This window comes from Corythoichthys intestinalis, chromosome 7 (genome assembly GCF_030265065.1).
Source record: "Corythoichthys intestinalis isolate RoL2023-P3 chromosome 7, ASM3026506v1, whole genome shotgun sequence".
Lineage (NCBI taxonomy): Eukaryota > Metazoa > Chordata > Actinopteri > Syngnathiformes > Syngnathidae > Corythoichthys > Corythoichthys intestinalis.
The window spans coordinates 14,890,136-14,906,249 of record NC_080401.1 but is presented as its reverse complement, the minus strand read 5'-3'; the positions used below and the strand labels follow the sequence as shown (position 1 = coordinate 14,906,249).

General features: G+C 37.5%; 1 protein-coding gene across 2 annotated transcripts; it reads right to left on the bottom strand.

The window, feature by feature from the left end:
• Positions 1-14,388, bottom strand: guk1b (guanylate kinase 1b). 2 transcript variants are annotated; one of them, XM_057840715.1, is made up of 9 exons: positions 14,323-14,388; positions 10,545-10,659; positions 7,041-7,082; positions 6,702-6,821; positions 2,715-2,811; positions 1,696-1,834; positions 1,474-1,558; positions 1,310-1,395; positions 1-517 (listed from the first exon to the last, which is right to left on the bottom strand). In XM_057840715.1, exons 2-9 carry the CDS (start codon positions 10,654-10,656, stop codon positions 485-487), a joined length of 714 nt encoding a protein of 237 aa, XP_057696698.1. In that variant the 5' UTR covers positions 10,657-10,659; positions 14,323-14,388; the 3' UTR covers positions 1-484. The 2 variants fall into 2 exon arrangements, with proteins under 2 accessions (XP_057696698.1, XP_057696699.1); XM_057840716.1 differs by lacking the exon at positions 6,702-6,821.
• Between the last annotated feature and the right edge of the window lie 1,726 nt (positions 14,389-16,114).

Sequence of the window (16,114 nt, the reverse complement as noted above, 5' to 3'; positions counted from 1 at the left end):
TAATTCTCCTCATTATTTATTCAGATTATTGGAAATAACCACAAACAGACATGTGTATGTTGAATGCTGCAGTGTTGGTACACTCACCACCCATTAGGCAGAATGTTTAATACAGCTCTAGTATTGTGATCTGAGTGGTATAGCATAAAAAAGTGGTACCTGTTTCAACCTTTCCCCCCTTCAAGTGGATCACATCACTGACAGGGAAATGAACCATAATAATCCAATCATTTTCAACACCGTTAAAAGGCATGAGTCTATAAATAATCATCCAACAAAAAAAACAACAACAAAAAAACATGGAGTGAAAGGAGCTCCACATATTTAAATATGGAATTCAGTCTAAAAAAACAAAACAAAAAACCATCATCTCTTACTCGTTTAAACCAGTAAACAGGGGATAAAAGATCACATTTTGCCATATTTGGTCATTTGGTGAAGGTGGACGACTTTGCCATACTTTTGAGATGCTGAATTTCCCTTTTTAGGATTTGCTCTCCTGAACTTTTTGGATTTCCTGTACGGAGCAAGAGAGATACCTATTAACATTCAGGAACAAATGGGTAGTACTGTAATAGTATGACTGGAACAATGTCTTGACTTGTACAGTGGTATGAAAACATATTTGAATCTTTTGGAATTTCTGACATTTATGCATAAAATCCCCATCAAATGTGATCTGGCCTTTGTCAAAAACACACAGATGTAAAAACAGTCTCAGCTTTAAAACCACCCAAACATTTATAGGTTTTCATATTTGAATGAAGATAGCATGCAAAAAATGACATGAGTGGAAAAAATAAGTATGTGAACCATGACATTTGATATTATGCCCCCCCCCCCCCCCCCCCCATTTGCCAGGACTAATCTTGGCCCATTCTTCGCTATAAAACTGCTGTAGTTCAGTCAGATTCCTGGGATGTCTGGCATGAGTCGCTGTCTTTAGGTCATGCCAAAGCACCTGAATGGGTTTCAAGTCTGGACTTTGACATGACCACTCCAGAACGTGTATTTCGTTCTTCTGAAACTATTCTGAAGTTGATTTACTTCTGTGTTTTGAATCATTGTCTTGTTGCAGCATCCATCCTCTTTTTAGCTTCAACTGCCTGACAGACGACCTCAGGTTTTCCTGCAAAACATCCTGATAAACTTTTGAATTCATTCTTCTATTAATTATTGCAAGTTGTCCAGGCCCTGAGTCAGCAAAACAGCATCCACAGATGGTTTGATGATGATTTTATGCAGAAATGTGAGAAATTCCAAAAGGTTCAGTTACTTTTTCATTACACTGTAAAATATCTTTACTTACATCATTAAGGATCTCCTTCAGCTCCTCGTAAGCCCGTTCTAAGTCATCATTGATGATGACAACATCAAACACTCCTGGCTCCTTACCTGAAGAGAAACATTTCGGATCATGAATTGATTCTTTTGCAGTTGATATGACATGTCATCTTTCTGCTGATAACTTACTGAGCTCCATATCAATGCGTGCTGCCTCCAAACGTTTCTGTAAACTTTCCTCTGACTCTGTCTGTCGGTCTCTCAGGCGTTTTTCCTGAGGGAATCGTCATTCATTTCATTGTTGAAACAATTCCTCTCGTGTTTTTATTGTGTAAACAGTTTAAAAGATTCTGTGTTATAATATGCAGGTGCATGTACTCCTGCAGTTTCATATCAGCACTGTATATTTACCAGAATCTCCATAGATGGAGGCTGGATGGAGATGTAAATGGGGTTCAGGTCCGTCTCTTTAATTCTCCTCACTCCTTGGATGTCTACATCCAGAATGCAGATCAAGTTCTTGGCTTGCACATCTTCTATGGCAGCTTTACTATAAAGCACATAGACACACGCACATTTGTTAACCTCTTACTTGAAGCGACCCCACTAAGAGGATCGCTCTGCGTTGATCCGAGCCAGTCACACTTTTTGTGCTTGTCTCACAATAAGACGGCAGGATTGAATGTGACACACATACACTTGTGTTGTAACATCAGGGGTTAAAGCACCATCTGTCCTCAAGCGTTTAATATATCTTCTTGATCCTCTTTTAACCAGTGGAGCAGTCTTAAAGTGCATCCTTTTTCAAGGCAACTAACCTCTTGTCTACTAAGTGAATGTGTTTGTTTTATTTAAAGGATGCCCGACAAGATATAAAACAGTGTACCGGCAAGGAACAAAGTGGAAATACAGTACGTCTTTATATTTAACAGTATATCTCCTCTATATTGTGAGGGTATTTTTCATTGCCTTTTTTTTCTTTCACTCCACACCTTTGATTGTTAACTTGTTAAAATAGAGATGTCATTTTTTTCCCCCATCTCTGTAGACGAAAACATGTCGGGAAGAATAACAGGTGAACTGCTTCTGCTGTTTTAAAAAAGTTTCCTATTTGAAAAACACATGTAAGGCCTACTGTATTCCTCCTTTTGTTGTTGTTTTTTAAATTGTTTACTTAAAAAAAAAAAATTAAGTGATTTATTGTGATTATTTTCATTCTAAACAGAGTGGAACCGTCATATGAAAGCTAAAATGTCGTATTAATATGTTATCAAAAATTTTTTTTTTAATTGTCAACTCAGTAAACAATACATAGCATTAGCTTTTCAATATAGAAATTAAGTAGGATTTGTTCTTCCAAAACATATTGTATGAATTAATTGGTACTCTATATGAGCTTGCCAATGGAATGTAAGCAGCTTGTTGTTTACCTTGTTCCGTATAGGTTGCCGGAGAACTCGGCGTTCTCGATAAAGTCACCACGTTGGATGCCCTCCTGCATGGACTCTCGGGTGGTGAAGTGGTAATCTGTGTGAAGACATCAAACTTTTTGATTGGCACAATGAAAAGCCATTGAACCTACTCCATGCACCAATTGTGGGGTTTTCCAACCTTAAAAAAAAAACACATACAGCATTCTATCACGAAAGACCCAATCATTAGCACTAGTTTGAAGAGTTTTTAACTGGTCCTGTTTAGGAAATGAATGTGTCGAAAGCATTTGCTATGCAATGCTTAAAAAGTTTATTGAATGGTGTTGGTGGTGGTAAATGGTGTTACACTTATATAGCGCTTTTCCACCTTTCAAGGCGCTTTACACTATCTCACCATCAACCTACTGGTGACGCAGCACCAGGAGCAACGTGGGGTTCAGTGTCTTGCTCAAGGACACTTAGACGTGTTCATCAGGGCGGAGAATCAAACCCACAACCTCTGGGTTGGGTGACAATTACTCTACCACTGAGCCACGCCACCCCTGAAACTGAAGTGCTACTGACAGGATGCACAGTTGTTACCTGCTCAGGCCAGAATAATTGTGGTGATACTAATGGAATTAAACTGTGCTTTAAACTCAAGTCAACGGAATCATGGGATTTAAAGAAGTTATGAATTCAGTGCAACAAATGAAAACAGCATTAGAAATGTATTGTACACCAGAAAAGTTTGAAGACATTGAATAATGGTCACGTGACTGCATGCCCTAAGTAAGTAAAATGAATATGTGCAGTGGTGGATGAAGTAGTCACTTTTTTTTTTTTTTTTTTAATTTAAGTTAAAGCACAGGCACAGGTGCAAAAAGTTACTTAAGTAAAAGTACAACTACTATCTAAGAAAACAAATACTCAATTAAAATTACAAAAATACTTGCTTTAAAATTTACTTTACAAGTAAAAAGTAAAAGTGTTTTTTTTCTCCCGATGCAAAAATGTGATGTATATTTTTTGTATTTTAAATATAAGTATATTATACAACCATGCAGAATGGGAAAAAGTAAAATTGACTGCACTGTCAAAAAACTCCAAAACCTTTTACCCTTAGCAACCATTTGAAGGCACACTGCTCTCACTGTTTGTTATATATTGGTCAATATCTTGCCCACCTGCCTAATCTTGCTTGTACTCGTGTTGCTCCCTCTAGTGGTCAATAATGGTATAGCTGCACAGGGGTTTTTTGATTGCGCTGACAGACACGGGCAAAAGGTTACTTAAATAAAAGTACAACTATCTAAGAAAACAATTGCTCAAGTACAAGTACAAAAGTACTTAATTTAAAATTAACTGTACAAGTAAAAAGGTAAAAATATTTTCTCCAGATGCAAAAATGTGATATACATTTTAAATATAAATATATTATATAACCATGCAGAAAGGGAAAAAGGTATTAAAATTGAATGCACTGTAAACAGAAGCTTAACAAGCTTAAAAAACTACAAAGCCTATCACCCTTAGCAACCATTTGAAGGTGCACTGCTCTCACTGTTTTTTTTTTTTTTAATTAGTCAATATCTTGTCCACCTGCCTAATCTTGCTTGTACTCGTGTTGTTCCCTCTAGTATCGATAACGGTGTAGTTGCACAGGGCCTGTTGATTGCATTGGAGGCATTAAAAAAAAAAATTGCTATTCACGATGAGAGAAAAACAAACAAACAAAAGGAACGTTTAACGCAGGTGATAATTGGAAAAGTAGTCGCGTAAAAGTACAGAGACGTGCTGTAAAATGTAGTGAATTAAAAGTAAAAAGTACCACTTCATATTTGTACTCAAGTAAAGTACAAATACACTAAAATGTACTTAAGTATAGTAACAAAGTACTTTTACTTTGTTACATTCCACCACTGAATAAGGTGGGGCAAATAAGTATTTAGTCAACTACTAATTGTGCAAGTTCTCCCACTTGTAAATATTACAGAGGCCTGTAATTGTTAACATAGGTAAACCTCAACCATGAGAGACAGAATGTGGAAAAAAAAACAGAAAATCACATTGAGTTTTAAAGAATTTTTTTGCAAATCATGGTGGAAAATAAGGATTTGGTCTATACCAAAAGTTCATCTCAATACTTTGTTATGTACCCTTTGTTGGCAATAACGGAGGCCAAACGTTTTCTGTTCCTCTTCACAAGCTTTTCACACACTGTTGCTGGTATTTTGGCCCATTTCTCCATGCAGATCTCCTCTAGAGCAGTGATGTTTTGGGGCTGTCGTTGGGCAACACAGACTTTCAACTCCCTCCCCACTCCGTGGCGTCAAAATGATAACAAGAACGGTGAGCAAAAATCCCAGAACCACACGGGGGGACCTAGTGAATGACCTATAGAGAGCTGGGACCACAGTAACAAAGGCTACTATCATTAACACAATGCACCGCCAGGGACTCAAATCCTGCACTGCCAGTCGTGTCCCCCTGCTGAAGAAAGTACACGTCCAGGCCTGTCTGCGGTTCGCTAGAGAGCATTTGGATGATCCAGAAGAAGACTGGGAGAATGTGTTATGACCTGGACCATGTCGTCCCCGTCGTAACGCGGAAATGGGACATTATAGACATGCCCTCGCATACAAACCATGTTATTTCTGCATATTTTCTCCAGTAATATTTAAAAAAAAGAACATGTCAATGAAACACTGCTGCTATGGAACTTGTAAAAATCACTCTAGACATTACGACATATGAAGGATGTTTTCTTCATACGTTTCCCGAAACCAAAAACTCGGGAGAAAAGAATTTGAAGACTCGATGGACTTGCGCGGATGGCCAAAACACCAGTTTAACACCAGCAAGGTGAAGCCATTCACATTTCATATGCAGTAAACATTTTGTTAGAGGCCATGGTCCTTCAGAGGACGAAGAGGTAAGCCATTTTGATATTTCTACTTATTTTTCAGCGTGGCATTTTGCCATGCTGCTTCTGTCTGACAATGAATGACCTGAAAACATTTTTAATGGTATCTGATTGCCACTGTTACCATTTCTGTTGTAAAAAAACAACTTTAGTGAGGGGGAAGTGTAAATAAATTATAGAATTAAGAATTGTTATTAATGGAAAAAATTAAAAAGTGTTTGTTGGCTGTCGCTGAGTAGCATTTGCAATCGCTGCACAAAAATAGCAATATGAATTGCCCCCAAGAACAGTCAGAGACGTAAGACATCCAGAGGATATAATATATAAGAAAAACGGGGCATATGATGATAAAGGAGGGATTTTTGAAACAGGAGAATGTCATTGTCAGTGGCGTAAGGCAATGTACACAAGAAAAAGGTGTTGATATAAAAGCTAACTCTGGATCAGGTCGGCTCTTTTTCCTGTCTTTTTCAGCCCTCGACACGCAAGCCATCTCTTTAACTGAACATTTGTATGTTCTTCCACATCTTTACCAGTAAATTTGGCACCAGGGACATCATTTTCTGACAGAATTGGTAGGTTTAGCTCAGTAAACATCTCGTTCGTACTGTATTTTCATTCATTTACTATTAGATACAATTGGGAGGTTGTCCCGCCTAGCAACAATTGCTAACGTCATGAATATTAATGAGCAAAAGTGATGTGTTGCTTGCGGTGCGCCTTTGACATTGAGCCTTCCAAGAAAACAAAAACAAAAGGTTATTTTGATGCTAATGATTGGTTGCAGATTGTGTACACTCTACTGAGGGATACAGTGTTTGTGGACAATCCTCCACAAAACAGGACAGGACACCAGGAGTCACTACGGAGGTATCACTGGGGGCTATTTTCAAAAGCTTTTTTTTTTTTACTCCAAAGTGTACTTATGTGTTAATGTGATTCCCAAAATGTTCTTCCTTTTTTTTTCCTGATACAAAGAGCGCTTTCCAAATATCCAAAGAGAGCATTCCAGGGTGATGAAAGTAACCCCCATCCCTCTGCCTTAAGCTATACGCATGTGGAATCACACCGGCGGTCACCTTCATGTGGGCTTTCTGATTCATTTGGACACGAAAATGACGTGTCTAAGTCTTCTGAGGAAAAGACGTCTGCTACGGGCAGTAAAGTAGCCCCCAGTAGCATGGGGAGTGTGTTGAGGCCTACGGAGAAAGCAGAGCAGGCATACCCACACACATACACACACACACACAGACTTTTATCCCAGCCTCGGAGGGGTGGTGGTAGGGAGGGTTACGGACAAAACTATTTTTGCAGTTCACTTGGGAGTAAGAACTAATGCAGGGGCCTGGGAAATGTCATACGGTGTTACAACAAAGGTGCTAAAACCTCAATTCATTCCTACCCTCACACTACAGTACCTTTGCCATTTTCCTCTCCAGGGCGAGGGTTCCGTGTTGTGTCTGTAGGGAGGAAATTACAATAATACTGTAGTTGTTGATAAACGCCTTCTGTTGTAGAATGGGTAAATGTGTAACTGTAAAGGGCACTGTGATGTGGATAAAAGCACAATAAAAGTCCTCTTAAATTACCAATTATGCATATTTCTATTCATATATTTCTACAACCCCTAGCAAAAAGTATGGAATCACCAGTCTCGGACGAGCACTAACTCAGACATTTTATAATGTAGAACAAACTCAGATATAAAGCTTGAAAAAATGAAATAGTTCAAAAGTGCTCCTCCTTAGCATTCAGAAACACTAAAAGAAATGAATAAAAAACATTGTGGTGGTCAGTAAATGTTAATTTTATAGAGCAAGTGCATGGAAATATATATGAAATCATTCCATTCTGAGGAAAAAAATATGGAATCACTAGAAACAAGGAAATAACAATCAAAACACATCTCTAGTATTTAGTAGCACCCTGTCAACAATCAAGAATCTGCATTGGACAAGGTGATGATACTGGAACTTTTTTTTTGTGCTGTTCCAGTGAGATTTACAAAGATGACTGCCTTGAAGAAGACAACAAAATTCCTTGATTCAGTCCTTGATGATATGGGGCTGCGTATCAGGCAAAGGCATTGGGAAGACGGCTGTGTAAATCTTCAAAAAATGCACAAGTTTACATTGAAATTTTAGACAGCTTTCTTATCCCTTCAATTGAAAATATGTTTGTCATTTTCCAGGATGACAATGCATCATGCCACAAAGCTAAAACTATTAAAGCATTCCTTGGAGAAAGACTCATCCAGTCAATGTCATGGCCTGCAAATAGCCCAGATCTCAACCCTATTGAAAACTTGTGGTGGAAATTGAAAGAAATGGTCCACAGCAAGGCTTCGACCTGCAAGGAGGATCTGGCAACTGCAATCAAAGAGAGTTGGCACCAAATTGATGAAGAATAATAATCAAGTCCAGGCCTCAGAGACTGCAAGCTGTCATAAAAGCCAGAGGTGGTGCTACTAAGTACTAGAGATGTGTTTTGATTGTTATTTCTTTGTTTGTTTCTCATGATTCCATATTTTTTCCCTCAGAATGGAGTGAGTCCATATATATTACCCTGCAGTTGCTCTATAAAATTAACATTACTGACCACCACAATGTTTTTTATTCATTTCTTTTAGTGTTTCTAGAATGCTAAAAGAGTTGCACTTTTCAACTAATTCATTATTTTTTCTAGCTTTTTATCTGAGTTTGTTCTACATGATAAAATGTCTGAGTGAGTGCTCGTCCGAAACTGGTGATTCCATACTTTTTGCTAGGGGTTGTATGTATTTCACCATAGCTTCAGATCATCAAACAATGAGCTGTACATTTTGTAAATTCAATGAGTACATTGCATGTATGTCTAATAATTTTAATGAGACCTTTGTGTACTTGGTTTTTTGTTTGTTTGTTTGTTTCCAAGTCTTTTCCATACATAAAATGTGTTTTACATGTACAACGTGGGCTTGGCTTTGTCACTTCCTTGTGTGGCATCCAGATACACTTTATAGGCATATTCAGAGGTAGGTGGAGTAGCCAAAAATTTTACTCAGAAAAGGCTAGGTTCAGATCTTAATGCACAAATCCAATTTGTTTTTGTGTTTTTCCGACTCAAGAGAGGAATTAACTGGACGGTCTGAATGTTACAAGTCGCATAGAAGTGGACCATTCCAGATCCGATCTGGGTCACTTTCGTATGTGGTTTAAATCTGATCTGGGCCATACTTTTCCAGAATGTAGCAGCGGTCTGTACTGTCAATCTCCCAAATTCATGCAGCAATTATGTTAGCAAAGAGCGAGAGTGGCAGGCCGGACGGCAGCGATGTAGCTATGCATTAGCGCCTAGCTTGAATTTGTCATTTACGCAGGCAGCTGGCTTGACCACAGTCATAAAAAAAATAAAATGATGAAAAGGATAAGCCTGATAATGCTCGATTTTCTTTCTGTGCGTCAAATGAGCAATATTTCAATACTGCTTACATGGCCGAGTTGGGGCAAACTGACGCACAGGCTTATGTGCGTGCATCTTGCACGCACAGTGCGTGTGTGCGTTCTATCAGTCCATATAAACTTTGAATATACGGAAAGACTAAACGGGGATAATTAATGTCTGTTATTTGTGTCCTCTTTTTGTAAATTCAAATTTGATCACCCTGGGATAACATTCAGCCAGCATGTGCAGTTATTTGTTATGATGTTTCTGCGCATGCGGGTCAGTTTGCTCAGCGCGTGTCGGACTGCGAATTAGTGCGTATGCGTTATACTTGAACGGGCTTAATGGACAAAGACAGTCTGAATGAATTGTGCATTAAGACCTGCAGTATGCCTTAGGCAGTATGAACCTAGCCTAAGAGTAGCGTTGCATCAAAATAACATTAGTCAAGTAAAAGCAAAAGTAGTCATCCCAAAAATGTATCAAGTACAAGTAAAAAAGTATTTGGTGAAAAGAACACTCAAGTAATGAGTAACATTGTGAATAACTGCTTACAATGTTAGATTTTTTTTTAACAATGCTATATTTTTTTCCCCAGCAAAAAGTTATCTATCTGAACTGTTATCATTATACTGTACTATAACCTAGAGAACAACATTAAGCCATAGAAATACGAAAAGAATCATTGAATGATGGCGTAAAAAAAAAATCTGCAGAAATGAAGCTTTTTTTTTTGTCCAAAGACCATGTGTGTCCTCTAGTGGGCAAAACATATTTCCTATTATGAAACTAAAACGATCACATCTTTGGGTTTTCCGTGGTAAATCAGTTCTTTAAAGGCACCACGTAATTAAACAGGCCTGCGTGATCATAAAACGGCAAGCCTGAGTCTGATTGGTATAATGGAGTCATGTGACTATTGTCACGACGTCTTACTGGTGAAACTGGTAGAGCCACTGTTGGTGTCTCTGCATAAAAAATAAAGTAAAATATAATATGTAGAATAAAAGGTAAAAATATAACAACTAGTGTGGCCAAAAGTAGCAGAGTAAGAGTAGTGTTTCTTCTTCACAAATCTACTCAAGTAAATGTAAAAAGTATGGCTTAGTAGAATTACTAACAACTACATTTTTCTTACTCAAGTACATGTAACGGAGTAAATGTAACCCATTACTACCCACCTCTGGACAATTTAGAGTTGTCAATCAACCTAACATGCATGAATTTGTAAACGGCAGTAACCAGAGATAAACCTGGGAGTACATGCAAACTCCATACAACAAGTCAGTCAAGACGCAAACTATAAATTTCATAACTATGGGGCAAATGTTTACAATCACAAATATTCTTTGTTTCCATTGCTGTTACTCTGGACTAGAATCTGGAATAAAAAGCCTTTAAAGGTAAGAGAAATTCAAATGTGCCTCCTGATATGTCACTGAGTTAAGTGGTTGATGCACTTTGCTGGATTAGCTCACTACGGTGTTGGTTGCACTTACGTGACACGCTAAATCCAAATACTCCTTCATGCTCCTTCATGAGCCTCTTCATCAGTGTGCTCTTGCCCGCACCGGATGGGCCACTCAACACAACAGGCCTTGGTCCTGACATTGTCTGATATGGACACACACACACAACGGCTCGATGAGTGATCAACCCAAGGATGATGCTGGTGTGAAACAGTTATCGATTTTACAATGAGCCGTTAAAATAACGGTACAGCAACCCCCCGGATTTCCACGCAATGGCACATATGAAAGAAGCGAAACAAAATAAAAATTGACACCCACCAAAAGGTATTTACATTTGGATATATGTATTACTTCAGGGAGATATAATATTGATTATTTGGGCAATGTTACAGTATTTGAGATATTACAGTCTGCCACGATTCGATTCGATTCGATTCGATTCAAGGGCCTTTCATCAATTTAATACTGTATTATGCACACTTAACATTTCACCTAAAGCCCTATAATAATACAAAGAATTTCTGATGTTTCTGACAGTTTTGTTGCTGAAACATTTCAGATATTTGAATGAAAACCTTCTTTTTAATAACAATAAAAGACATCTGAAAGAAGATGATTTTAAACGATCTTTTGTTTCGATTCAATAGCTTCTTAACCAATCGACATATTGATCCAGATTGATGTGTCCTTCACCCATAGTCTTAGTTTTAACTTGAGATGCAAATCAACTATTTCATGACTCATAACGATACAATATCAAGGCTTTATGCAATGATACGATAACACCATGTTACAGGTAAAAACAATTTTGTCCCTGCATTATAATCATCTTATTTGTGTTGCTTTGGTCCAAACTCAATTAAAAAGTGCCACTAAAAAGTTAAAAGTTTGTTTTTGCTAAAATTAGAGACTATATTAAAGATTGCGTCCTAGTTATGCGTTAAACGACATTTCTTCGCGTTTCAGGGCAAACTAAGTCTATAAAATAAGGAGGAAAATGTACATATACACGCATATATAAGCATTAGTAAGAACAGTAAAGAAAAGTGGAAAATAGAATTTCAAGTCGTGACCACAAACAACAAACCTTTTGGGAAACAAAAGTGTTTTTATATGTCTATCTGACAAAGCAAACTAGGAAATACCCCTTAGAACCTGGGAACAAAATATGTGTTACATTGTGGAATTGATGATGTTACAAAGTCTTCCACGATTTGATCTGATACGAGGCCATTCAATCAATGTATCGATCTAGATCTGTTTATCATTCCACCCACTATAGTCAAGATACTGTAGCTCACTGTAACATACTTCCTTGATATCAATGACTGCCGGGGCTTTGAAATCTTGGCACGGTGAAGTTCCCTGAGATGGTCACGTTTACAGTAAACGTTTTGAGTCGTTTAATATACCGTAATGGCCCGAATATAAGACAGTGTTTTTTGCATTGAAATAAGACTGAAAAAGTGGGGGTCGACTTATATTCGCGGTTTAGACATTATACCCATTCACGACACTAGATGGCGCCAGATATCATTGAAGCGAATGCTGAACTTGAGGAGTAATGTTCTGTCATGACATATCTCAGCTACTCTCGTTTAACCACTTTGCATTATTTTATTGCAATGTTTTTCCTTATTCAGATTTGTTTCAAGACTACAGTTACAGTTAGACCTCACTTTGATGGTTATTGCATTTATTACAATTTTGTTGTTCTAACACAATAGATTGGTTTATTTACATTTTAAAAAACAAGAAGCCATCCATTTACGAATGTGATTGCACTTTAATTTAAATATTTAAAGGTTCAGATATTAAGATTTGAATGAGTCAAAATAACATTCTTTTTCTCTCCAATATATTGTTATAATATTTTTTTCAGATGTACTGTAATTATTTTCTGTATAAAATTAGTTTGTTCTTCAAAAAGTCTTTTTTCAAACTAGAGTCTTGAAAAAGGGGGTTGTCTTATAATCAGGGCCGTCTTATATTCGGGCCAATACGGTATTAGTATTTGGAATTGTGAAAAAACAACAATTAAATGGCACCACTTCAATGGAATGGTCTTCAAAAAGAAATAGGAGTGGTAATAAATACTGTATAGTGGAAGAGCAAGCCACTTCATCTCACGCTATGTATATTACAGACATAAGTAGTTGTCACCGGATAATATTGAACCTTTCACGGACAGGAAACAAGACAAGAACTTGGACAGAAATGAGAGACGCAATTTAATACAGTACAGTATAGTACAACCAGGTAGATGGATGCTCAGAAGTGCCTAACTATTCCTCCCAAGAAAAGCGAACAGACCTTCTCCCTTGACGCAAGTGGTGTCCTCCAAGCGTTTCATTTTTTTTTTTATTTTAAGCAATGCAACAGCATCAAAATGGGAAACAAGACAGTCACACTATGATCTTTTTATTTTCTCATTACAGCAAATTTCATAATACGTTGTCATAAACAGAAAGATTATGTAATTGATGGATTACCATTGCTATACTGTATTACAGTACTGTTTGTCAATGATTGCGTATTATTGATGGATTACCATTGCTATATTACAGTACTGTTTGTCAATAATTGCGTGTAAATGTGAAGGGGTAAATTTAAGAAGAGCGAATCCCAAGTAGGTGAGGCTTCTAGTCCAATGGACACCAAAATGCCACCAAATCGGAAGTCCTGTTAAATCATCTGTGTTAATCTCTTGATCCCTGCTGTTCCTTTTTTTATCCACTTCACCTCTACACCCCCACACACGCACACATGCAGACACACAGACAGACAGACAAGACACACACAAACACATGCACGAACAGGATTAAAAGTAGATCACATCTTTTTGCATAATTCACTGTCCCTACCCGTTTAATTGTAATAAGAAAACATGGTCCTATAACAAACTAGTGAGTGGCGCGACAGGCTGAGGCCCACAGGTTAACGTGAAGAATGCTCATTAATGAAGTCATGGCCGGTCAGTCAACAGGATTAATTGGGTCTGGCCAAAGGTGCAAGGACAGGTGACCTTTTTATACCTACAGAGCTAAGAGAGTTCATTTACTATACCTAATTATACAATATTGGAGGACATTAATTGTTAACAGCACTTTTAAAAAAAAATACACAATATTCACCTGTTTCATTCAAGGCTCAGACTCACTTTGACCATCTTTTCCACATATTAAATTTGTACAAAAAAAAAAAAAAAAAAAAAAAAAAGAAAAGATTATGACGTGATTATGATGTGATGCTCGGAGACAAAAGGTTTACTGTTGTTTCAAATGTGACTTTAAAAAGTGAAATGAAATGCAACTTCAGTACTATCTATTTTTCTACTATTGTATTTAATGATACTTTTCATGTTAGCATTTTTGAGTCCATGGTTTAATTTTTACAGTATGTTGAATTTGGCAGTGGCAGGTGCTGAGTTCATTCAGTCAAACATCCTAAGCAGTAAAAGAATTACGTTTTGCATACTGTATGTAAAACCAATTTCTGTTCAAAGTACTGTACTCTATATGAATTTTGTTTTGTCAAATTCATAATATTATCAAGTATTTAAATTGAATTAAAAAACAAATAAATATAGACCATTCAGTCACATATCATATATTGTATTTTAATGTGCAAAATTATGTTTGTTAACGATCCACTTGTTGACTTGGAACTAGTGATCCAATCAGCAAAAGAGTTCCAAATTAACTACAAACATTAATTATAAGGATTATAATTTTAATATTAAATCATTTTTAAAGATTTTTTAATATTTCCAACTACTGATTTTCTTTGAAAGCATTTTCCTTACCTTTGTGCACCGCTGCGAAGATGTGGAGTAGACCGCTCAGTCAGGCGTGTTGTTCACTGAGGGATTCGCTGATCAGCTCACTGTCAACTTCAATTACTCTCCTCAATGTAACATCCATGAACCAATCATGTCTGTGTACTGTGGAGGCAGCCCATCCACAACTTTAAGGGTCCACAGGTATTCCATACCCAGTGTAATGAAAAATGTATACATTTACACAAAGAGAAATGATGAAGATGTTTGCAAAGGTGTGAACGGTCTGCAGTGTTTTCACCAGTGGTGTTGTTAGGCCTGTTTTAGGGGGGCTTGTGCGCCCCCTAAAATATTCTCCCCCCCCCCCCCCCTCTCAATAATTTGTTGTAGTTTTATGTTTTTTTTTTAAATGCAGACATTTTCACTATGAAGTTGCCAGGATGTTAGTTTAATCAATATTCATACAACCTATGATTATTAACTTATATATAATAATAAATCTTTCAGTTTCCCCTTACTTCGTAGAGTGAGGTAGAGAGTCCCTTCAGTGCGTTGTTATCCAATTCATTCCACTTGTTGTTTCATATAGAGCAAAGACGTATGTTTGGTCTCAATATTGGTAAGGACAATATCACAGCATAACCTGCATGTACACTTTTTGCTGGGGACGGGACTTTAATAAGACCATTAATAAGACCAAACAGATGGGTGAACAGGGGGTCAGAGCTACATTTCTCACGAATATCAATCTAATTAATTGATACGCTAAATGATAAATGCCTTCAGGTAAAACACTACTACTTTTGTGCGCAAGCACAGCCAAATTAAAAAAAAAAAAAAAGAAAGCTTGTTTGGGCTGCTTTAAGACCACATAAATAAAATAATAATGAAAATTGGGGAGAAGGGGGTACACCTCGGTTTCTCACAGTTTAACGTTAACAGTATAAAACAGGATATTTCTCTCTAAAGCAGCTTTCTACTAGAGTTCGGGAAATTAATGTTATGCTAACTCTTGTTCAGGTCGGACTTTCAGTAGCAAAATTTGTGGTGTGTTCCCAACTTCCACAACATTGATGGCTTTTTACATTACTTACAGTGGCTGCTGCTGGCAGAAAAAAAAAAAAATATTCCTCGTCTTCGAATGGGTGGCATGTATTAGTGTCGGGGCTTTGAATGCGTGTATGTGCGGGAGGTCAAGTCATCAGCCAATCAAACAACCGTTTGACGGGAATAAATGGACTGGCACATTCAGCAAGGGAAAAGGGGTCAATGTAAGTTTGAACACAATGAAAGTAATTTCACTTAATAATGGGAGGGTCAATTCTATACTTACAACCTATGGGAAGACAATCATAATCGCCTTTATAACTGAAGTCATTATACAATGCAAATAAGGTTGCTTAAAAGTTGGTGGGGACAATTTCAGCATCCAGAAAAGTTGGTAGTGTTATGTCCTTACCGTCCCTATGCAAACCTACGCCCTTGATATAGAGAACACCCACTGAAAATCCAGTGCGCGTTTTCCCTGTCACCTTGCTCACAGTCAGTACCAGACTACCGGCATGTGTGTTTGAACCTCTGACGCACACAGAGCAGAGCGGGAATAGATGGATGAAGGATGGATATAAGAAGGTTTTCCAAGAAAGTATTTATCACTGCTGATGGTAACAGTTAGCTCCAACCCCCGACTAACAGCAGAAAGTCCCATGTGATTATTAAACCAACTGCTCCGTGTTTGACAAATAAAAAGCTGGCTTGCACACTACATACAATCTCTGCGCACGCCTTTGTTGTTTTGCAGTCAAAAGTTACATCCCAT